This window comes from Coenobita brevimanus, chromosome 54 (genome assembly GCF_032717465.1).
Source record: "Coenobita brevimanus isolate Jiangsu-jjx chromosome 54, ASM3271746v2, whole genome shotgun sequence".
NCBI lineage: Eukaryota > Metazoa > Arthropoda > Malacostraca > Decapoda > Coenobitidae > Coenobita > Coenobita brevimanus.
Genome location: NC_137007.1, coordinates 31,164,527 through 31,189,651, shown reverse-complemented (window position 1 = coordinate 31,189,651; position 25,125 = coordinate 31,164,527). Strand labels below are relative to the sequence as shown.

At 46.0% G+C, this 25,125-nt stretch overlaps 1 protein-coding gene across 1 annotated transcript in view; it reads right to left on the bottom strand.

Annotated features, from left to right (window-relative positions):
• Positions 1–24,682, bottom strand: part of LOC145401077 (uncharacterized) — a 34,133-nt gene extending 9,451 nt beyond the window's left edge. Inside the window, exons 1-4 of the mRNA XM_080273449.1 lie at positions 23,915–24,682; positions 23,048–23,812; positions 22,869–22,984; positions 15,006–15,162 (exon numbers count right to left, since the gene is read on the bottom strand). Coding sequence (XP_080129575.1) covers positions 15,006–15,162; positions 22,869–22,984; positions 23,048–23,812; positions 23,915–24,682 — 1,806 coding nt within the window. The remainder of the gene's footprint in view (positions 1–15,005; positions 15,163–22,868; positions 22,985–23,047; positions 23,813–23,914) is intronic.
• Between the last annotated feature and the right edge of the window lie 443 nt (positions 24,683–25,125).

Below are 25,125 nucleotides of genomic sequence, written 5' to 3'. Positions count from 1 at the left end.
CAGGTTTTGGGTGGGTGGTGGGCTTTATTATCGTTCTTTGGTGTTTGGTTAGGCAGTATGTGTGACAGAAAGTAGACGCCTTCTCAAAATCTCCCACTCTCCCACCCTCCATTCGTACCCTAGGAGTTTGTGTTTGTATTTGCGTCTCTTATTACCTTTCATCTTCCTGTTCGATGGCAATGACTTTCACGTTGACAGGTGATATGTCTTGTGTTCTATACGGGACTAGAAGCTGTTAAATGTTCAAATAATGTGATGGAGAACTACCCTAGACCTTGCATCCTAAGTTAATTAAAGCTTCACTCTCTCATCCACCTCTCGTTTTCTGCGGAGAGTTTAGATAACATAAGCAGGTGCTGTCATAGTTTACTCGAAAAAAATAATAATAATAACATGCCACTGTCTTGCGCGCTTTTTTGTATATACAAGGTTAAAACAGCGTAAGGGGGTACTCTCCTAGCTTACTTTAAAATTTCAGGCTCCTATGACTCGCTGGCAGCTTAATTAGACAAAAAAAAAAAAAAAGCTAAATAGAGGAAAAAATAAAAGTTGTGCTGACCATGAGACTGGTAAATATAGAGCACATCGTAAAGCACTCGTTTTCTATTGAAGATAAAAATAATGAGATGGGGTACTGCACTGGTTTACTCACGGCCGCAATTAGCCCAACAAACGGTGCCCCTCACTCCGAGATATCAGTCATGAGGCTAAATCTTCGTGTGACGCCACTGTCTGTCACCTCCACCACTATAACTGCGACCACAATACCGTTACCACAATATCGCTACTACTACTACTATTACTACTACTACTACCACCATTATACTTACAACAAAAACAAACATCTTCTAATACTCTTACTACTACTGTTACTATGTCTACTGCTACTACTACTACTGCTACTGCTTCTGCTACCACTATACCACCACCATCACCACCACAGCCACTAACTACAACCAGTATTATTTCCACTGTCACACTACCTCTACCACTACCACTGTCAGAGTACCACTACCACCACCACTGCTACAGACACCACTACCGTCACTACTATTACCACCACCATTACCAGGGCGAGAGGTGGCATAGGTAATTGGATCTCCAGTCATCTGTTCCTACTCAGCAACGATCACACATCCAACGACACACCACGCTTCCTCATAATCTCTCTCTCTCTCTCTCTCTCTCTCTCTCTCTCTCTCTCTCTCTCTCTCTCTCTCTCTTTAGCAGCATTATTCACGCGTCTGAGAATGAGTCACTATGTGTGTGTGTGTGTGTGTGTGTGTGTGTGTGTGTGTGTGTGTGTGCTTCTTTGTTTGTGTGTGCTTGTTTGCTTGCTTTTGTGTGTAAATAAACCCACATGAATCCCTCCTACTGACATCTCGTTCATACGCCTGTCTCTTTATTTATGCCCCTTTGTCTCCCTTTTCTCCATTCATCCTCATTTTCATTTCTTTGATTCCTTAACCCAAATTCGTCGCTTTTATTTTGTTATCGCTTCTGTCAGACAATTATATCCATCCTCGGGGAACGCCCTATGCTCCTTTTACCCTAACTTGGCTTAGCATTTACGTCTCCGCATCTTGAGGGCTGAGTTGCAGTAGTGGACTGACACTAGAGTATGATGCTAGTCAAGAAGAAGTGCTGGGGAAAGAATATACAGCCTTAGTGTTCCCTATATTAGCACATTGAGTTTATGACCTCCAAAAAGGACGGAAATTTGGGCCAAGTTAAGACGAAAGGAGTAGAGGAGTAAAGGGGTAATGAAGGCTTTACCTAACTCCTCCTGGTTGGAAAGTCTGCTCTGGGATAAGTTAGATCGTCAGGAAATGATGTGATTAAATGAAGAAGACGTTCTCGGTCTTAAGGGGCTCATCATCATCATCATCATCATCATCCCGGCCTCTTTTTCTCACCTGAGGATGAGGTAAGGTAGTGTCCAAAAAGCAAGGGTGGGGAGAGAGAGAGAGAGAGAGAATAAATAAGAAAAAGTATTAGAGGAAGAACAAATCAACAACATGCCCGGTAAACTGAGCCACACACTCATCCACCCACCACTCAAGCTCCCGGAATCCTGACTCCACCTCAAGGACATGACGTATGGGCGTGAAGGGGTTAAGGGGGCTTTAAAAATAATAGCCAACCATTTGCCGAGGTACCAATAGCCGTAAATCAGTTATATCAGAGCTCCGTCACAGAACACATGTTGGTAGAGTCACAGTCTGTGGGTGCAATGTATCACTGCTATATCCTGGTTCGCCATTGATTTAGTCTTATCGCTTTTGTTATTATAAGAGTCATCGCCATCATCGTCTGTATTACCACTGTCATCATCGTCATTGTTTTGATCGTCACTGTCTTCATCGTCATCGTTATTGCTATTATCGCCTTCCTTTTCTTTCTCCCCCTCCTCATTGTCATCATCATAATCATCAGTACTCCTCCACCTATTAGCCTATATATGGAATGTGTCGGATGCAAAAACAGAAAAAGGAGAAACAAATATGAAAACCAAAGTAAGAAAGCTATCATCAGTGTCCAGCATAAATAAACAAATAAATAAGTAAATAAAATAGAAAAGGGTGACACACTTCCAAGCACTCATCACTAATGCCTTGGAAATAAGAAGCCACATGTCTGACAATGCCTAAATATCGTCAGAAGGGCATGCCAGTGTGGAAAGTATGCCGAGCCGGACTAAAAGATTCTCCCCTTGGTGTGTGTGTGTGTGTGTGTGTGTGTGTGTGTGTGTGTGTGTGTGTGTGTGTGTGTGTGTGTGTGTGTGTGTGTGTGTGTGTGTTTACTTCTTGTACTTCATGTTTGCATCTGGCTTAGCTCATCTACTAGAATACTATCGCCATGTTCGACTGTCATTTAGAAAGATTAATCAAGATCATTTTAACCCTCCCTGGAGAGAGAGAGAGAGAGAGAGAGATTCCCCGTTGTACTGCTTCACCCGCAAAAACCCACCCAAACCTTATCTTCACATCTCACGTCCACATCTCATCCCCGCACCTCACCACCACCTCATCCTCACAACCTCACCATTTACAGCAACCTCAACGCCGCATCCTCACAACCCCATCAAGTACATCCCTCCCACACCTCACGCCACAACAACCTTTCCACACCCCAACCACACCCTCACAATAACCCTCCCACACCCAAACTCCACCCCCACAACCGCAGTCACAAAAACTCCCACACCCACAAGTCACAAGAACCATCCCCAACTCACATCATTGCCCTTCACAACACTTCCCCCTCCCTACACACACCTCTCCCCCACTAACTCCCCAACTCCCTCTCACCACCTCGAGCCACCACTCACAAGAAACCTCCCCACCCCTAGCCCACACCGGACTCACAAAAACCTTTCCCCAACCCCGAATCTCTTACCCACATGTATCCCCCACAACCATCCATCTCCTACCCACATCCATTCCCCTACAAGCCCACACCCCTCTACCTACGCCCATCCCCCACAAGCCAACACCACCCCTACCCACACCCATCCCCCACAAGCCTACATTCCCCCTAACCACACCCGTCCCTCCCACAACCCTCCCACCCCTCCCAGCCACGAGCCGCCACAAATCTGTCGCCACAACGATTGCCTGGGTGTCAGCAAATCAAGGTAGCCGTCTCGTTTAACGTTTATTCTTACCTCTCTTATGGTCTTGCTTTTATGACCTCTAATCTGTCTTCCATCTTTCATTATTACTCTCCGTCTCCTAGGTTCATCTTTTTTATTCCTTCTTTTCTGCTCTTGCTCATATTTCTTCTTACTTTTCTCTTTTCTTTTATTATAACTTCTTGTCCCCTTTTTTCGCTTTATTACTCCTTGTCTCTCCTTGCTTTTTACCTATGTCGTGAGAAGCCAGGCAAGTGAGAGTGGGGCGCGCTTACTTTCTACCTATTCACGTTGATGTCGAATAACTAAAGATGAGCATAAATGGAGATAAGAGTTCATTATGCTGCACTAGATTTAAAAAATCCTTCAAGTATTACTGAAGAAGACAATTGGTCCAACGAAAGAAAAATACCCCTACCCAGCATCCTTGCATCACACCTGCCCCGCAACCTAGCATCACACCTGCCCAGCAACCTAGCGTCATACCTGTCCAGCATCCTAGTATCACACCTGCCCAGCATCCTTGCATCGCACCTGCCCAGCATCCTAGCATCACTCCTGCCCAGCATCCAAGCATCACACCTGCCCAGCATCCTAGCATCACACCTGCCCAGCATCCTAGCATCACACCTGCCCAGCATCCTAGCATCACACCTGCCCAGCATCCAAGCATCACACCTGCCCAGCATCCTAGCATCACACCTGCCCAGCATCCTAGCATCACACCTGCCCAGCATCCAAGCATCACACCTGCCCAGCATCCTAGCATCACACCTGCCCAGCATCCTAGCATCACACCTGCCCAGCATCCTAGCATCACACCTGGGCAACGTGCATGCGTAAAGTGAAATGTTGGTGTACTGTATTTTAGTGTGTTCTGCTGTGACGCTACTGGCAGAACACCGAGAAACTAAAAAAAATCCGCGGGCAAGCCAAGCACCAAGCCGCCTGACTCACATACTTCAGGGATTGAGACATTCTGGTGATTTCATGTTACTTTTACTTCACCAATGTTGTCCTAATCCTTGTTTCCACGTAAAGATGGGGTGAGGTAGGCTTCGGAAATGAGAGAGAAAGAGAGAGAGAGAGAGAGAGAGAGAGAGAGCGCGCGTAGAAGAACCATTTGATGTGTAGTTACTCTTTCAAATGACGTGTGAATGGATCTGTGGACTATTTCACTGGGTACTCGAATGACAGAATCTCCCTTTAATGTGTTTTTCTTGTTTTTACTCTCCACTTCATTTCCACAAACTCAGTCAGGTCAATTTAGGTCTGTTCAAAACCCATCAGACATACGATGGTGGTGGGAGACGAGCAATGGTCATGGTGAATATGGGTGATGTTGATTGGCTGAAAATCGAGGGAAGAATGTTTATAATAATCACCACATCCGACAAGAAATGGGTGGGATGGGTGGAGAGGAGTGAGCGGGATGGTGTAGGTATTGCGGGGAAGTATACGCTGTGAAAAGAAGTGTTGTAAGTTGACTAGTGATGCAAAAAACAAAACAAAAAAAAAGTGGTGACGGTAGTGGGGCAGGGTGGAAAGGGTACACACTGTTAAGACGGGATGCTGGGAAGGCAAAATATACACGGAGACACCTACACACCCATACTCATCAAACCTACACTCTCACCATGCCTACACAGTGCCCGTGCCAATACACAGAGTACACAGGGACAGCGTTGGAGAGGCGAATATAAATAAAGATAATATCGTGGCCAACATCCACTTTTTCCCTCGACCCCAGCCCGTACTCTTCATTATTTACAGCCGTCACGACACCCCTCCTGCGACCTGTTAACCTCTGTGTGGTGCAAGCTGTGGTGATGGCAAACATTTGAGGACATGTGAACTAGGCTCAGTGTTCTGTAATGTTTCACTAACGTTGTAGTCCCCTTTCTTATATAACATGAGAAAAGTGATGATGCTGATGATGGTGATAAAAATGATAATAGTAATAATAATAATAATAATAATAATAATAATAATAATAGTAGTAGTAGTAGTCGTAGTCGTAGTAGTAGTAGTAGTAGCAATAAGAACAAGACTGATAATAAGCAACTCATTCTTGTGTTTCCCCTTTTCCCCACTTTGATCACTATGAAGCAAAACCCACACACATTCCCTACCAAGAGAACCATTTCACCAGCTCAACAGACGACCCTAATCCGGAAGACAGAATCGAGCCTGTGAATGTGACAAGCGAGAGAAAAAGAGACGAATAGGGGAGGGCGACGAAGAGGGGTATTGTTTTCCCGTGTTTTGCGGTGCTGAGAGTCGGTGGGGTAAAAACTCTGTGCTACTCCTGATCTGCCCACAGCGCTAGTCTCATGTAGTAAATCACCTCGACTGACAGGCGTGTGGGTGTGGTGGGGCAATATCTCTTATTCATTGCTATCCTTGTCTTATTTTAGTAGCAGGGAATATAGAGGGGACAGGAGCTACTCGATGTGGGCAGTAATCCTCTCTCTCTCTCTCTCTCTCTCTCTCTCACACACACACACACACACACACACACACACACACACACACACACACACACACACACACACACACACACACACACACACACACACACACACACACACACACACACACACACTCACTTTGCTTGCCGCGTCTTGTTTATACCCGTCCCTCTCAGCCAACTCAATGTCTCTTTCTCTTCCTTCCCTGACAGTACATCCCAATTCTCTCTCTCTCTCTCTCTCTCTCTCTCTCTCTCCGCATTCTTCTTTGCCTAGAGTGTCTCCAGCTTGTTCGTGCCTCATCCTGTCTACCCTGTAAATTCCCTTCCCCTTTTCTATCTCTCCCCCCTCACTCCCTCCCTCCCTCCCTTCCCTCTCTCCTTTCTCTCCCCCGCTTCTTCCTCTCTCTCTCTCTCTCTCTCTCTCTCTCTCTCTCTCTCTCTCTCCCATTCCCTGCCGCCAGTCTCCTTCTTCTCACCCCAATCCGTCCCCCAATCCCAACTTTTCCATCATTCCTCGAAGGTTCCCCATTCCTTCCCACCCCCCTCCGCCTCTCCTCCACCTCTTTTCCCTTCATCTTTCTCTCCTTCCCTCCCTCCTCTCTCTCCACTCCCTCCCCTCATCCTTGTCCTCTGCCTCGTTCTCATTGACCTCCCTTCTCCTTCACTCTTTCCTCTCTTCTTTTGCCTTCCCTCCTCTTACCTCTCTTCCCTCATACTCTCCTACCTCTCCTCCCCCTTCTTTTTACCCTTACTTTCCCTCCTCCTCTCTCCTTCAGTCTCTCTCTTTTTACCTCCTTTCTCTTGCCTCTCTTCCTTTCCTCCCTCGACCTTCTCGCCTTGCTTCCTATCCTCCCTTCGTTTCCCCTCAGTTTCTCCTTCTCTTCTTCCCTCCCTTCCTCCTGTCTCCCTCTCTTCCTTCTTTTTTCCTCCCTCCTTCCCTTCCTACCTACCCCCTGCTAGGCTCTCACTTACTCCTGCTCTGTTTTGTTTCCCTTCCCCTGCCCCCTACCCCTCCCTCCCTTCCTGTCAGACTCTTCATCATTCAACCATGTGTGAGTGGGGGGGGGGGCGGTAGTGTAGTGATAACTTATCTAGCTAGCAACTGGAAAACCTCGAGCTCCGTTCTTCGTGCCGGTCAGACTCCTGGACGAAGTTTGTTTCCGTCTTGTCCATTTAACCCAGTATTACCACAGGGGACTTGGGTGTAAATTGGATTCTTGATTTCCTGCTTTAATGTAAGGCTGGATGGAAGCAGACACTGATTATCTACCTTATTGAGCGTCCGTGCAGTCCATAGGCATTAATTCTAGGTCCTCTTGTTCGCCTGTAATTGCCTTCTTTCCCATCCTTGGCCTGCCTCTTGCCCATCAATTTTTTTTAGTTCCTTTTATCTTATGCTCCTCCTTATTTGTCTTTTTTTTTTTTTTTTTTTTAGAGCATATACTTGATAATCCGTTCCCTGAAGTCCAGCAGTCCTCCTACTTGCCACACACCTTTTCATATCACCCAATGTGCACTGATAACCACAGTCTATAATGTATGCACTCAGGACTGGGTATTAGCAGGTATTTTATGACATGTCTCTGGGTTTTCTTTGTGCTTTTCTTCCATTATTTGTCCAATCATTGTTCTTGCTTGCTCAGTTCTCGCACTTGTTTGCCCAATTCTTATCCTTCCTTGCCCATTCTTGCCCTTGTCTGCCAGTTATTGCCATTGTTTGCCAGTTATTGTCCTTGCTGTCCAGTTCTTGCCCATTTTTACTTATTCTTGCCCCTTTTTCAGTTGCTCGTGCTTTTGTCTGACTTGCTTTTCTTCTTGTTTAACTTGTTTCTGCTCTTGTATGGCTTGTTCTTTCTCTTGTTTTGATTGCTCTTTCCGTTGTTTGACTTGCTCTTGTCCTATTCATGTCATTCGTTTGTTTTGCTTCATTTTTGCCCTTTCTCTGCCTCTCTCGTCTCTCCCTGTCCCCTCTTTGTGCCCTCTTGCCTTACTCTGCCCAACTCTGCCTCACCTTGCCCAGCCCTTACTTACCCTCCCCATCCCTGCCTACCCTCCTCAAATTAATCCTCCCTCTTTCATGCCTATATTCCTGACTTCCCATTGCCCACCCTTTCCCCTATCTGCTCCCTGATTATCCCTTGCCCGCCCTTCCTTGCCCTTCTCCCTACCCCCGCCTAGCCCCTAGCCTACCCCTGCCACCCCCGCGTGCAGTGGTGGTCGTCCCCGGTCACCACCTGGGAGTATTTGTGTGCAGGCTTGGAACTCCGCCAACCCCACCACACCACCACTACTACTCCCCACCACACCACCGCTACTACCTCCTACCACACCATCATACCAGTACTGCTCCCTACCACCACACCACCACACCATGCTACACCAACACACCACACCATACCACCAGTTCTCCACCATCACATCACTGTACTTACACCACCACATAGCTGCACAATACTACAACACCACACCATTCCATACCACCACCATTCCTGCCATACCAGTCCTCACACCACCACTACCCCCCACTCCACGACTGCCCCCACCACACCACCACTTTCCCGCACTCAGTGGACTGGCGTACGCTGCTGCCTACCCTCCCTGCCTCCCTCCTTGCCTAACCTATCTCCTCCGTGCCTGTCTGATCCATCCCTCTCTACCTCCCTGCCTCACCCATCCCTCTCGCCCCTACCCTTGCTCCGCTCTCTAGCCTCTTTTGCTTGCCCCTCTATCTTCTCTCCCTGCCTGACTTTCTCCTCCTCTCCCACGCCTCTACCCCGCCTCACCCTCCCATTCTTTGCCTCTCCCTTGCCCATCCCCCTCCTCTCTTCCCTACTCTGTCTTTCCCTCCTTCTCCTTTCTTCCCTGTCTTTCCCTCCCTCTTACTACGTCTCCTCATCTTCTCCTTACCTCTCCCTTCTCTCTCCCTCTGCCCCATTCATCCCTCTTCCCCTTTCCCACTCTTCTTCACTCATTCCTCTATCCTAACTGTTTATCTGGCTCCTCCCTACCCCTATCCTTTTCTCCCTGCCTTTTGCCTCTGCCTTCCCTCTCCCCTCTCCTTATTCTCCCCTATCTCTCCCTCTCTCCCCTCAGTCCCCTGCTATTTAACTCCCTCTCCCCTCTGCCTCTCTATCCCCTGTCTTTCCTGCCCCTCCCCTCACTCTGTCTCTTTCCTCTGCCTCGCCACTGCCATTCCTGTCCTCTTTATTTTTTTTTTCCTTTCCTATTGCCTCTCCCCTCTCTCTCCCCTGCCTCACCATCTCCCACTCTGTTTCACCTACTCCCCCACTGCCTCACTCTCTCCCACCCAACTTTACTCTTTCCCACTCTGCCTAATCCTGCCTTCCACCCTGCCTTACCTTCTTCCTTCTACCCAGTCTCACCCTCTCTCTCACCCTGCCCTCACTTCACCCACCTTGCCCCCCCCCCTCTCTCTCTCTCTCTCTCTCTTTCTTTCTCTCTCTCTCCACCCTTCCTCAGCCCCATGCACCTTCCTCTCTTCAATTTGTGCCCCGCTCTGCCTCACCCTGCCCCTCCTTACGTCACACCAGCCCTCTCTCTCCATCACGCCACCCCTGCCTACCCCATCCCCACCCTGTTACCCCTGCCTCACCCTGGCAACCTCGCCCAGTCCTGCTGTGTCTTGCCATCTCTGCCTGCCTCGTATCTACATTCCGCCTAATCCTTTCTCTTCCTGCCTCGGGCTCTTCATCCCTTCCTCACTCTGCCTCACCCTGCCTTATTCTTCTTCAGGCTACTCATCCTTTCCTTATCTTTATTACCTCTACCTCACTCTGACTCACTCTATCTGGTTTTGTCTTACCCTGCCTGTCCCTGCCACACCCTACTTCACTTATCTCTGAAGCAGTCTTCCTTACACTACTTATCCCTGCCTTACCCTGTCCAGTCCTATCCAATCCTGCCTCACCCTGCCTCACTTGCTTCTTCCCTGTTTCATCCTACTTAATCCTCCTTCACCCAGATTCACCTTCTTCACACTTGCCTCACCCTGACCAACCCTACTTCACATTACCTCACACTACCTCACACTAGCCATTCCTACCTCCGACTTCCTCATCCCTCCTCAATCCTGACTAACCCTTCCTCACGCTGTCTTCACTTCCTCTGTTCTCCGCTTCACCCTGCTTGTCTCATACTATCCTAACTTTGGTTCACTTTGCCTCAGCCCTGCCTCACCCTGCCTCAGTTTAGCCAACCCTACCTCAAGCTGCCTCAAATTGCCGAGTGCACCTAAAAAACACAGCAAACGTGCCCTATACCCACTTATTTTAGTTTGTCTACACACTGCTGCACTTTTCCTCACCCTGCCTCACTCTACCTCTCCCATCCTCACCCTTCCCCACCCTGCCTCACCTTGCCTCACTTTGCTCACTCTACTTCTGCCTCGCCTCACCCTGTCTCTCTGCCGCACACTGCCTCATAATACCCCATATTATAGTAATCTCCTTTCCTGTACTCTGCCTCACCCTTACCTCAGTATGCTTTACTTTGCTTCATCCTGTCTTAATGTGTTCCACCCTGCCTTACCCTGCTCCACCTTCCCCCTTGCCTTACTCATCCGCACCCTGCTACATCCTCCCTCCCTCTACGTTCACCCTAATTCACATTGCTTTACTCTACATCCACCCTGCCTTACCCTTCCTCACCCTGCCTCACTCTACCTTCACCCTGGCTCATTCTACCTTCACCCTGGCTCATTCTACCTTTACCCTGCCTCACCTTGCCTTACTCTACCTCCACCCTGCTTTACCCTTCATCACGCTGCCTCATTCTTCTTCACCCTGCCTCACTCTACCTCCACCCTGCCTCTCCCTCCTCACTACTCGTATACCTCCATCCCCCCTCACCCTAACTCCACTCTGCCTACCCCTCCCCCACCTGTCTCTTACGCAACCTGCCTCTCCCCACCTGACCCACCTACCCCCTCAAGGAGAAGTGTAGGTGGATGGTGAAGTAAGAGACGCTAAAGAAACGTAAGACTTGCACGTAAAATTGGCGACGTGTAAGATTAGTGACGTAACACTGGTGACGTGTAAGATTAGTGACGTAAGACTGGTGACGTAAGATCAGTGACGTAAGACTTGTGACGTGTAAGAGTAGTAACGTGTAAAAGTGATATAAGATTGATAACGTAAGATTAGTGACGTATGATTAGTGACGTAAGAGTAGTGACGTAAGATTAGTGACGTATAAGCTTGGTGAAATGAAGGATTGATGGCGCAAGACTGGTAACGTGTAAGATTAGTGACTCTACCCCCACCTTGCCTCTCCCTTAACCGAACACTCATCACCAGCTCATAACACAACTCACTCCTCACCCTACCTTCAGCATACCTCATCTTACCCTCACTCCGCCTCACCCTGCCTTCGCCTCACTTCACTCTCCCCTTCCCCTGGCTCACTCTACCCTGCCCCACCCTACTATCAACACCCTGCCACTCCCTACACCTCCGTAACACAACACCCATCACCACCACAGCCCCATAACACAACTCTCCCCTCAGGAAATACTCAGTCCGCATTCACTCCCTTAACGAGGCTCGCTCACTCCAGGAAATGCCTCTGTCAAGCTAAGGATCCGTGTTACCGCGTCTTATGCAATGTCCTCTTCATTTTTTATCAACGAGAGAGGGGCCTTCATGTGGTGGCACAGATATAACTGGTCGGCTTCACTGTCTGGCTATATAAATGTCCCTCAACTTCCTCCCCATCCCCCCGAAGCTGGACCGCAGGATGATAGCAACTTCAGCCTGCAGTCCACCGGTTCACGTTTCAGATGAACTAGGGGCTACTACTACTACTACTACTACTACTACTACTACTACTACTACTACTACTACTACTACTACTACTACTGCTGCTGCTGCTGCTGCTGCTGCTGCTGCTGCTGCTGCTGCTGCTACTGCTGCTACTACTACTACTATCAACATCACCCCCGAGTTTCTTAATGCGTAAAGATGGGGTAAAGTAGGATCCAGAGACAAAAGCAATAGAGAGTGCGAGACTGAGTGTATTATCAGCGCATGTCAGGTTAAAAGGGCTACAGTCTTTCACACATCATCCACGCCCTCAGAATCCTGGCTTCATTTCACATGCCTAACATTTTTGCCGTTATATATGGCCATTCACAAGTAGGTGTATTATGCATTCATTTCCTGAGGCACTTCTGTCCTCTAATGCTCACTGAAAATATTACACACACACACACCCTTACATATCACCACTTAGGCGCGAAGACCGAAACATCTATAACCATACCAGGAAATGCTACAGGTGTCTCATTCAAACCTGGAGTGATGGTATAATCGGGCTGTTTTTGCCAATGCTGAAGGACTTGGTGAAAAAGCAGGGAGGAATACTTTCAACAAATGCAAATCATAAAACCAATCCTTGTGTTAACCGAGTGAATGAATCAGTAGCAGATTTTCACGTCACTGGAATTTTGTTTCTTTTTCAGCCATAGGAACTCAGCCAAGTCAAAAGGATAAGACTGGAGCGGGTAAAAATGGGTTAGATAGAGCATAGTTGGAGCAAGTTAGATGGAGGCTTAAATTAGAATATGCTTAGTCAAACAGGCTCTGCTCAGTCCTAAACACGCTCATCTAGTGCCCTCAGCAACGTGTGTGTGTGTGTGTGTGTGTGTGTGTGTGTGTGTGTGTGTGTGTGTGTGTGTGTGTGTGTGTGTGTGTGCGTGTGTTTTTGTGTGTGTGTGAGGGAGAAAGAGAGAGATGCTTGTAAAGTGTGTGTGTGTGTGTGTGTGTGTGTGTGTAAGGGAGAAAGAGAGAGAGGCTTGTAAAGTGTGTGTGTGTGTGTGTGTGTGTGTGTGTGTGTGTGTGTGTGTGAGAGAGAGAGAGAGAGAGAGATGCTTGTAAAGTGTGTGTGTGTGTGTGTGTACAAAAATACGTTCACATGAACAAAGAAACACACACACACACACACACACACACACACACACGAGAGGGATACGCACACGATTCACAAAGCCTGAGCTACAAATAAACCCAACTACCCCCACCTACACCCTCCCGGACCTACGTACACACTTACATGACACACAAATACATACATACATACTTACATACATATCCACTTGAACACTTGGATAACACGCTAAAACACATACACACAAACACACACATACAGTACAGAGATATCTAGTTAACGCACACACACACACACACACCTTGCCAACTTCTCATCACACAAAACTCTTTTCGACTCATTTATACCATTGTTTTGCCTCTCTCTCTCTCTCTCTCTCTCTCTCTCTCTCTCTCTCTCTCTCTCTCTCTCTCTCTCTCTCTCTCTCTCTCTCTCTCTCCTTGCCTATGCAATATGCGTCATACTAATTATATCTACCCGCTTGCTTCATTCAGCCTCTCACTGTCTGGACAACTTTAGTAATTTGTTCCATTTGCTTTTGCAGACTTCGTAACACCTTTTCCTCATCTATTTATTCTGCACAATACACCTCATTATCCTCTTTTATGATAATGATGCAAACTTTTTACTCTGACTTGACCTATAACTGCTACTTCTCCATTTTGAATGTTGAATTATAGTATTAGATCAACACTATAATATGATGCTAGAATGAACAATCGCTATGAAGAGGATGTAGAGTCGTAGTATTATTTTGTTCTGACTCTGAGCTACGTAAATACACTGCAGAAGAACCAAAATCTGAGTCAAGGTGAAACATGTATAGTGACGTGGAAGAGTAAACTTAGGCGAAAGTTCTTGTATTTCTCCTCTTCTATTTTATTGCTTTCCTCTGCTCGCTAATATTCCTAAGCTTAGAGGGACCTGGTGTGCTTTCATTGTCCATAGTTGATTCTGTCTGACATGATGCGTCAGAGAGGAAAGCGACGTACATGACTTAATTGTGAAGTAGATGCAGTGGAATAGCAGGCGAACCTTCATCCTTGACAGTGCAAAGGTAAGCTAGTCCACGCGAGAGTATAATATGGCTTGGTGTTGCCTTAGTAGCTCCCACTCCTACATATCTCCCCTTTCCCCCTTCCCCCGCCTCTCCCCCTTCATCCACCCCCTACCCCAGTCAGCGCCGTGGACGTGTTTAGGGTTGTGACGAGAGCGGTAGCAGTGAGAGAGCACCCGGGAGTCACACTTCCTCCTTGCCTCACACTCACACACGTTCACTGCCATTTGATGTACGGCCGTCTTGTCACTCTTACTTACCTTAACGCCCCTTCTAATAGTCCTCATATATTTATTGACTTAGTTCATTTACTATGACACGTTTTTTCTCGGTTGACGAAAAAAAAAATCACAATTCCTTTTCAATACAAATTTAGAAGTAATTTAAAAACAAAATCCCAGGCTCCCGAGAAAACAAGGTCCCCGATATTCCTCAACACACACACACACACACACACACACACACACACACACACACACACACACACACACACACACACACACACACACACACACAAGTATCCCTGTCAAATAACAAATAGCGCCTCTCCGAAAAAAATAAAAATAAATGACATGAGTAAGACTATTGCAAAATGAAGACAAGCCCCCCTTAAAAAAAAAAAAAAATCTTATAAACCCAAAAGTCACAAACACCCCAATATCTAAACCACAAATTCTCACCTCCCAAAATCCCAAGCTTCCCCCCCAAAAAAAAAGAAAATAATAACACGAAAACAAACACCAAGAAATAAAATCGCAAATACCACCACGAAGTCACAAACATTAAAATCACAAATACACTAATGACAAATTCACAAATACTAAAATAAATGTCTCTGTCAGCCACACTCACCCCTACCACAAATCAAAAATAACCTCCTCTCCTACAAATAATAATAATAATAATAATAATAATAATAATAATAATGTGTCAAATACCTGGTTCCTGGTCATACTAGTACGTGCCGCCAGCTGGTCCTTTTGGTCCTTGGAGGGGTAGGGGTGCGTGAAGTGCGTGACAAACCACCTGCCCAGCTCCCGACTTCGTGCCTTCAGGAATACTCGACTCCTTCGCTCCCTCGTCAGCAGGAACTGTCTGTAGGAGGAAAAGATTGTGTTATAGCTCTCTTTTCCTTCCTTCCCTCCTTCTTTCTTTCCTTCCTTCCCTCCTTCCCTCTTTCCTTCTTTCCTTCCTTCTTTCCCTCCTTCCTTCCTTCTTTCTCTCTCACTGGATATCTAGAAATGCCTAGATTCTTCTCTCTCTTCAGGAGGAACTACTTTCAGAAGAAGAGGGAACAGTGTGCGATTGTTGTTCTGTCTGTCTGTCTGTCTGTCTGTCTCTCTCTCTCTCTCTCTCTCTCTCTCTCTCTCTCTCTCTCTCTCTCTCTCTCTCTCTCTCTCTCTCTCTCTCTCTCTCTCATTGTGCTTCGACCCTGAACATAATCTGGCAGCCTGTTCATGAGTTGCCCAGATGCAAAACATCTTACGTCACAGTCAAGCACACACACACACACACACACACACACACACACACACACACACACACACACACACACACACACACACACACACACACACACACACACACACACATGCGTGGTGTGTGTGTGTGTGTGTGTGTGTGTGTGTGTGTGTGTGTGTGTGTGTCCTTGTGCGCGTGCATGTGTGCGTGTTTGAACTTCGGAGCATTTAGTTTTCCTTGCCAGACATTTTATACTTCCGGTTGCTTAAAATGCTGAATATTCTTCGATTTGTTTACGTCAGTATCAAACCTAAAATACCTCCTCTCAGTATCTATCTAGTTATCCATTTGTCTGTCTGTCTTTCCCTGTGTCTGTCTAGCCGTGCGTCTGTCTAGCTGTGCGTCTGTCTTGCTGTGTGCTTGTAATGCTGTGTATCTTTTTAGCTGTGTATTTTTCAAGGTGTATGGATGTCTAGTTGTCTGTGTTTGGGGAGTCCTTTTATCTGTGTGTTTGTCCAAGTGTTTGTCTGACAGGCCATGTGTTTGCTGAGATATTTATAGTCTCTCAACTGCCCTTGTGTTTGCATCTACCTGTTGCCTGTATTTTGAGTAGCACTGGATATCCCGCCGCACCTCCTCTTAAGTGATTTATTCAGCACATTACGGTTCAGTACCCTCTTGAAAGGTGCTGATGCAAACCGTCGATAATAAAGCCATATAAGCAACATGCAGAAGAACGGCAGGGGGAAGTATGCAAAATAAATCGCTAATGTAAGGGTGCCACGAAGCTTCCTCTGCCACCAATATTTCGGCTCAACATATTCACCAGCACTCAATGGACGCAAAGAACACGAACGTCAACAGTAGGACATTTTTACACACTAAGGCCAAACCACGTGACACTCTGACGTAACCCCTTATATCGTACGTCTGGCAGCGATCAGCAGGGGAGCAAGATTCAGTATAGCAAGATTCGTGTAGCAAGATTCACTACACCGCGTTTGTCCTTACCTGGCGCAAAATGGTCAAGTGTAGTCAGAATGAAAGGTCAGTTTGGCTATGGATTATTCTTTTCTTTTTTTAACACCTTATCCTTCTGCAGCATGTTTTTTTGTTGTTGTTTTTTTTTAGTATTCATAGCCCCCTTTCAGCTTAGTATATTTAAACGTTGTCAGTTAGATTCTAGTTCGTTTTTTCTGGCCTGATGAAGATCTCTAACCCCTTTCGGCCCATCTATGGCCAAGTGTACTAAGACTGGAGATTTAATTTGACTAGTAACCAAGGAGACGCATTTCTATCTCATTGCGAAGTCACGGAATTCCATGTAACTGATTTAATATTCAAGTTGTCCAAGGTGCCAAGTCCGTCATGTAAAAAAAAAAAAAAAATAGCTTATGACTATTTCCCTGTCATTATTCTGATTTGTTTTTTTTTATCCAGGAAGTAAGAGGGAAGTTTCAGAGCCGGACCATAATAGCCAAGACGATCACACACACACACACACACACACACACACACACACACAGTCTTTACATGCATCTCTCTCTCTCTCTCTCTCTCCCCACTTTGAGATGCATCTGGACTATCTTTAGAACAGAGTCTCTCATTCTTCGAGAAAATGGAGCGAGACAGTGACGCCATTAATTGCAAAAGTAAAGGCCGCATTTTAGGTGGCGCTGGTTGCCCCGTTGCACGTGTTCTCCAGCGGTTTATTTTACATATTACACCTTAACTTTACACCTTAACATTACACCTTAACACTATCTTGTATGCTGTTTATATCACTTTAATATCAACATAAAGCAGTTTGCATCAGGACCATACAAGAAGATGTTGTGGTCAAGTTGGTAGAAAGGTGGTCTGCTATCCCCGTGGACGCGGGTTCGAATCCCGGCTGGGAATGGGAACAATTTAAGGATTTGAATATCGTTAGAGAAGACTTTAATAATCTACCATATGTGCCGCCAACGTGTCGTTAAAACATCCCTTATAATACTAGTACACTAGTCCTGTATGAGACAGCATATCACGTATTCAATATGGACGGTGGGTGTTAGTGCCGAAGTGGTGACATGTGGAAGGGTTTAGCACATAGAAGGGCTGCTGAGCCTCAGGGAATGGGCTCTTGGACCTATGCCTGGAGTAGGACACATTAAAAAAAATACAAAAAAAACTCCGAGGAAAAGACGTAACGAAATCACCAAAGCACATAAAATTCGTCCATAAATCCATATGAGTCGAAACAAAGGCTTAAGATACACTGACACACCAGCACTTCACTGTACCTCCTAGTATGCAACACCACGCTACATAATACAGTTAATATTGTGTACAATGGCCAATAGAAGCCCTGTAGCACCTCCTGTTCTTCATGTGGACTCTGAAAATCATTGGATCGTATTCTGTGTGGCATTAGGAGATTCCTAACGCCTTTTCCTAAGCGATTTATTTCGCATATTGCCTCCCATGCAGCACTTTGCCTTATGTTGCTTATTTTCTTTGCCCAATATATAAGTTGAAATAATCTTTACCATTTTCTCTGGGGTTAGTTTCTAGGAGCTGAATTTAATCGTCTTAAGGTAAGCCAGAAAAAAAAAAAAACATTAAAAAGTTCAGCTACGGTGACCTTCCTAGTTTAGGGCACGTATTGTCGTCGGTTAAGGAAGCTTCCTAACACCTTTTCCTAAGCGATTTAATTTGTTTACAACTCATTTCTGTTCTCTTCTTTACTTTGTTTACAACTCATTTCTGTTCTCTTCTATGGTGCTTCAGTCCTTACGATTGTCATACTTTGCATTAATTACGTGCAAAGGGTATTAACCAGCCATATCCAAAAATAAATCGCTGAGGAAGAGGAGTTACAGGCCTAGGTTCCGCAGTATTTTCCTGTAGTAGTTTCCATCCCCAGGCTTCCTTTTTCCACCTGAAGCTGAAACCCGGCCACATTGCCCGTCCCAGGCCTGAATGAAAGCACGGGAGTCGACCTGAAGCGCCTCATCTCGCTCGTAAAGCTCCTGAAGTCAGTGTTTGTGCCAACTTCTGTGAAACTTGGCTGGAATACCGTGAATCTGTGTGTGTGTGTGTGTGTGTGTGTGTGTGTGTGTGTGTGTGTGTGTGTGTGTGTGTGTGTGTCTTGATTTTTGGTACCTCATGTCTTTCATTTTTGTCTGCCCCTTCTGTCTGTCTGTCTGTCTGTCTGTCTCTCTCTCTCTCTCTCTCTCTCTCTCTCTCTCTCTCTCTCTCTCTCTCTCTCTTCCTTTACACACACACACATATATATATATATATATATATATATATATATATATATATATATATATATATATATATATATATATATATATATATGAGCCTCTGTGGTACAGTGTTAGAGTGTCCGTTTCGTACACGGGTTTATATATATATATATATATATATATATATACATATATATATATATATATATATATATATATATATATATATATATATATATATATATATATATATATATATATTAGCCTCTGTGGTACAGTGGTAGAGTGTCCGTTTCGTACACGGGTGAGCCAGGGTAATAAACTTTGAGAGTGTTCACCCGGCCATGTACTGCATTGGCGGACACCAGGGGTGCTGTGGTTGAGCCAGTGTCGCTTACTATAAAGTAAGCTTGCACCCAGTGGGCTTGCGCGGGCCGATTACACTTGGTTCACAGACTACACACACATCCAAAGCCACTACAACACTACAGTTACACTTACAAGCACTTCTCACCCTACATACAATCTCTACCAGACAGCCTAAGCCACTTGGTAGAGATACATTGGCTGTATCGTCCCGACTTCGGTCGGGATAGGCCAGTACTGCTGTGGACACTCAAACAGCTGATGAGATGATATATATATATATATATATATATATATATATATATATATATGTGTGTGTGTGTGTGTGTGTGTGTGTGTGTGTATGTACACATAAATACCTGTCTACTGTACATGCCTGACTACAAGTGTGTATTCCTGTTACCTCCATTTAGGATAACTCACTCGTGCAGCAGAGGGATCGGGAGGCTGTTCTTATCCCCGTGTGAGAGATGTTCATTTTCATCTCAAAACAGGTCTCTTATAATAGGCAGAGTTAAAAACAAACAGACAGGCGTCCCAGGGAAGTGCTTACAGTATATTTACAAAAAACACAAATAAATAAAAATCATTGAAACTCTTAGGAACCCAGTCACCTTATTTCAAGATAAGCTTATTTGTTGATCAGTCTATACCGTATGAATCACGTGTCATAACCCCATTATCGTCTCCTCATCCTCACTCACATCAACCTTGAATTACTCTTCCTCCGTCCCACTGCCAATCTCACTATCGTTTTTGCATGAATTACCCCACTCATATCAATCCTGAACCACACCTCCACCGCCCCACAGCCACCATTCCGGTTGTTCATCTACTTCTGCCATTTGATTCATTTCACTAATCGCACTGCCTATTCTTATCTTATGAATTACACTATGGATCCCCCGTCTGCCATTTTATCTTGAATATCCATCTCAAAATTCATATTCATTTATCTCACTCTACTGTTTTCCACCTCCTCCCTCCCCCATCCTTGTATAGCCCTCCATCAACATCCCCTCGGTGATGGAGAGGGATGCCTTCATGTGCTGGCGCCGATGTAGCCGGACGGATCAATTGCCCGGTTATACAAGTACCTCCGCCCCCCCTTCCCATCCATGGAAAGGAGGATGATGGACTGCAGAAGGGCATTTTCATCCTGCAGTCCACTGGGTTCACATTCAGATGAAAATGCCATAGCCAGAGCGCTTGCCAGATGGATCCGAGTGTGTCTGACGTTAGATATTACCACCCTCTATGTCTTTATAAAATTGCATAAAGATCCGATGAGAGTTGACGGAGATATGAATATTTGAAAATTTGCCCCATGTTAAAGATATGGATTCAACCCCCCACCCAGCCCAGGGCCTTTGACCGCTTCTGATGAAAAACAATAGGTTTCCAGGGTTTGTGAATATCTACCTTCTGATTTTTTTTTCTCAGAACAATTGGCGAAAAACTGTGACCCGTAGAACACAGACAAAAACAAAACAAAACAAAAAAAAGACGGACAGACAAACATGCGGAACTTATCAACATGCTTGCCGGATCGAAAGATTCCGGGCAGCAATGAACCAGTGACTACAAATGCTACTGCTGTTGCTACTACCATTACTACAACAACTACTACCACCGTCTCCCCCCCCCCACACCTCAGTATAAAAATGACGACACTTGCCGGGCGGACAGAAACAGACCCAGCTGGCGAGAGAGAGAGAGAGAGAATAGAAGGTAGTGATGAACAGACAGCGCGACAGTTGATGTGGCCAGGCTGTCTGCTGAAGATTCTCTCTCTCTCTCTCTCTCTCTCTCTCTCTCTCTCTCTGCAAGTTCTTGAATATCTACAACATATCGTGTTTCATCTACTCCACAGCTGAAGCCGAGTTTGTATGTATGTATGTATGTATGTATGTGTGTGTGTAACGGAAATCCGAAATCTGATTTTTTTTTTTACAATACTTTACAGATGCCACCAATGAGAGGCCAGTATCAGACATTCCCAGTTCAGTCCAGATTGGCGTCCTCTGAGGCGGTGATTTGGTTGTGCTCCTGGTATGTCTTCGTTGTTGAAATGTGAGTAGGAAGGTGCGTTGAGTTTTGCAGTTTATCAGTCAGTGTGTGTGTGTGTGTGTGTGTGTGTGTGTGTGTGTGTGTGTGTGTGTGTGTGTGTGTGTGAGAGAGAGAGAGAGAGAGAGAGAGAGAGGAGATTAATGTCCTCTGAGGGGGTGTTTTGGTCACTTTTGTGCTTCTAGGCAATCTCAGTTCATGGTCCTGCCAGAGCAAAGGCTTTCGCAGGCGTAGCGGGTGCTTGTGCTTGTAATACGAATATTTTATCTTACCTTTAAAAAGCATGAGGGACTTCATAACTCTATAAATATTAGATTGAACAGTGGAGCAGAATTATGAAAAATATTAACTGGTCGTAGTAATAGTAGTAGTGGTAGTAGTGGCAGTAGTAGTAGTAGTAGTAGTAGTAGTATAGTGTAATCTGAACTGGATGCACGCAGTACGCATCTTCATCATCAATATCATCATCATCATCATCATGTATTATACCTAATATTAATCGCTCGTTTCAAAAGTTGTTATAATATCTATATTTGTCTATCCTGCTCAGAGCAATTATCGATGGGCGCTGCTGGCTGGGTAATATAGGCGTGACTAAATTGTCTGGGGATGCGGAGGTAGGAAGTGCGAAAAACAAAAGTTGCCTTCATATTAGCGTAGTCAGTCAGTCCAATAAAGGACCTACAGTACTTCCTAAGCTGATTTAAATGGTATGGTGTTAACGAAATAAAATAAATTAGGTAAATAAATGAGACGTCCTGACACCTAATGATTAACCCATGCAGACCGATGACGTTCTTGTTCATTTGTTTTGTTTTGTTTTGTTTTTTGTTTTTTTTATTCCTGCTTCCCCCCAGATGATTTGATAAAACTTAGGATAGACCCCAAATTGTGTAGGAGATGATGAATGTTAGATCAAACGCCTGCTTTTCCGGGGTCTTTTTTAATCTGAATTAAAACCGTAGGAGATAGTAAGATAACTCAAAAATACATCATCAGAGTGGAGTGGTTTATCTTATTTTTTCCTGACACTTCACTACAAGAGGTTTTTCCTGAGTAACCTTCTCCGGGAGAGCTAGGATGTCAAAAAAAAAAAAAAAATCTATATCACAAGAATTCATGGAAATATTTTAACATCTTCAGTATGAGAGGGTCTTTTTTTTTTGGGGGGGGGGGGTAAAGTCGTCTGGTGGTAGCAAGCATGGACTATAAAGTCATCGTAGTACTAAATAGTTGTGAATGTAAAACTTATATTGAGGTTCCGAGAGCCCCATTTTTGCCAGGGAATTAGTGAAGGTTGTATCCAAACTCTCTAGCTCGAAAAGGCTCTCCTAAGTTAAATATAAATGTCTAGAGATCCCAAAGATAAAATATAAGATAAAAGGAGGAGGATACGTCAAAGATGTCATCGTAGCGAAAGAATTAACACAAAGGCATAAGCTTTTCTACTGTCAAAACATACAAGGTCCTCTGGATGAACTCATTTTTCGTCACATATTCACTGTCTTGGCACTGCTCCACCACGTTGTTTTGTGTATTTTCCCATCATGCATCATCACTTCACTCCCTCAGAGGTACTATATCAGTCACACGTGTTGTTTAGCATATGTAGGTTAAATTGAGGACATGGGTGTGATAAAGACTTCTAAATGAGTCAAAGAACATGCTCACCTGTAGCTACGTGGCCGGAGTCGTTGGGTCGCACGGGGTCCATCACGGGGAGAATCTTCTTCCTCTCCCCTCCTCCCATCCCCCTCTCCACTCTCCTCCCCCTCTTCCTCTTCCTCCTCTTCCCTCCTTTCCTCCCTTGTCTCATTCTCACCATTATCTCTCCCCTCCACTCCCTTCACTTGCAGAGTCTCAGCGGCACGGGCAGAGATGACAGAGAGTGAATTAACCCTCCCGTCTTGCCTGCCGCCTGCCAAACAGTCTGATTCACTGGGCCCACAGCTGTCCTCTCCCCTGGGGTCTTTTTCTGCCCCACCGCCTGACTGTTGCTGCTGCTGCTGCCCCTCATGCGTAATCACTATGTTGACTAGATCTGGTTCAGGGGAGGTGTGCACGCCGTTAACTTTGACAACACCACACCTGTGACCACCGTAGCAGTTCACTGCACTAGCGTCAGCCACCTCCCCGTCACAACGTCCTTGACATTCCTGACCGTAACAGTCCACAGTACCAGCGTCACCCTTCCCATCACGTCCTTGACAGTCCCGATTCTTTTCTACACGGCACCCGTCACCACCGCAATAGTTCACAACACTGGCGTCACCTTCCCCGTCACAAAGTCCTCGAGTGTCATGATCTTTGACTACATAACACCCATCAGCACCGTAACAGTCCACACTACAAGCATCTCCCTCACCGTCACAGCGTTCTTGAGATTCTTGTTCCACCCCTTCCTCGTCCTCGGTTTCAACAATGTCAGATATGGGCCAGGTCTCTTGTTCGCTCCCTCTCGCAGCCCTGCCTTCTCTCCCCACTTCCTCATCCTCGTCGTCAGTCAGGGGGAACAGTAAGGACATCCCCGAGGTACAAGGCTCATCTTCCTTGACAACGGGGGAAAGACGCTGAATCGAAGTAGCATCATCTTTCTTCCACTTCAGCTCATCTTTTCTACCAGCACAGTATGTCCCCCTTTTCGACAACGACATTCCCGAGGTACAAGGCTCATCTTCCTTGACAACGGGGGAAAGGCGCTGTTCTGGAGTGTTATCATCTTTCTTCCACTTAAATCTGTCATCTTCATCGACACTGTATTCCCCCCTTTTCCACTCTAAGGCATCAACACTTTTCTTCCACTTGCAGCTCTCTTTACTGTTGTTTTTCCACTTATAACTGTTCCGGCTTTTCTTCCACGGACTCTCCTCTCTCTTAGATTCTGAATAATCACTTTCCTCCCTGCTTCGTTTGCACCCCGCCACATATTTTCTAGGCCACTTGTCGTCATGCTGTCCATTGCTGTTGTTATTCTTGGCCTCCCCACTAACTCCCTTCCACTTTTGTCTGTCCCTGTCTTTCTTCCACTGACACTCCTCACTGCTGTTCCACTCCCTTTCGTCTTGCAAGCTCCATCCTCTCCACTCCTCCCTCTGATCTCCCTCCTCCCTCTGATCTCCCTCCTCCCTCTCTCCCTGCCCTCCAACCTCACTCCTCCCCTGCTGAGTGGAGAGACAATGGTGAGACTCCTCCGTTGTCTCTCCAGGGGGTAGCAGCTTATTCTTAATGTGGATGAGACATGGCTGTAGGGTAGCTGAAGAGGTCCCCAGACTCCCTCGCAGGGGATCAGTGGCATAAACAGAGCTGTAGAGGTTCGGAAAGGTCGTGCCGGGGTGGTGATGCGGGAGGGAGAGGGCACTGTGGGTGCAGCAGGAACGGTGTTGGGTGGAGTACCTCTGGGTGGGGCTATAAGGACTGGCAGAGCTGGCGAATTGCCCAGGCCCGGCTGTGTGAGAGGGACGACTAAAGGCTCGGAGGGGACCCATTGTGCCTTACATTTTGGACATTCAGACCTGGATTAACTTGCCACTAATTCATTTGCAATCACTCACGCTTTTCGGCCTTTCATCAACATGACTGAGGGCGAGTGGGTCACATTTTGAACACCGAGACCTTGACTGCTTGCTCCATAATCCACTTCTCGGCCTTTGAACTACATATGAGAGGGCGGCGCTGAGTAGCGAGTTCGGTGACACGTGGTGACAGACGGTCTTGAAGGCTTTTTTGTATCCCTCACCCAACTCACTTGCCCTTTGTTCAGTTTCAGTCACCCATACTTCTCGGTCTTTATATCACATGAGGGAAGGTGGCGTGGAGTAGCAAGTCTGGTGGCAAGTGCAGGCTTGAAGATGGTTTTTGTGTCAGTCACTCTGCACTCCGGGCATCGACGTCTGGAGATGGATAGGTCTTGTCGCCATAGCACACTGGA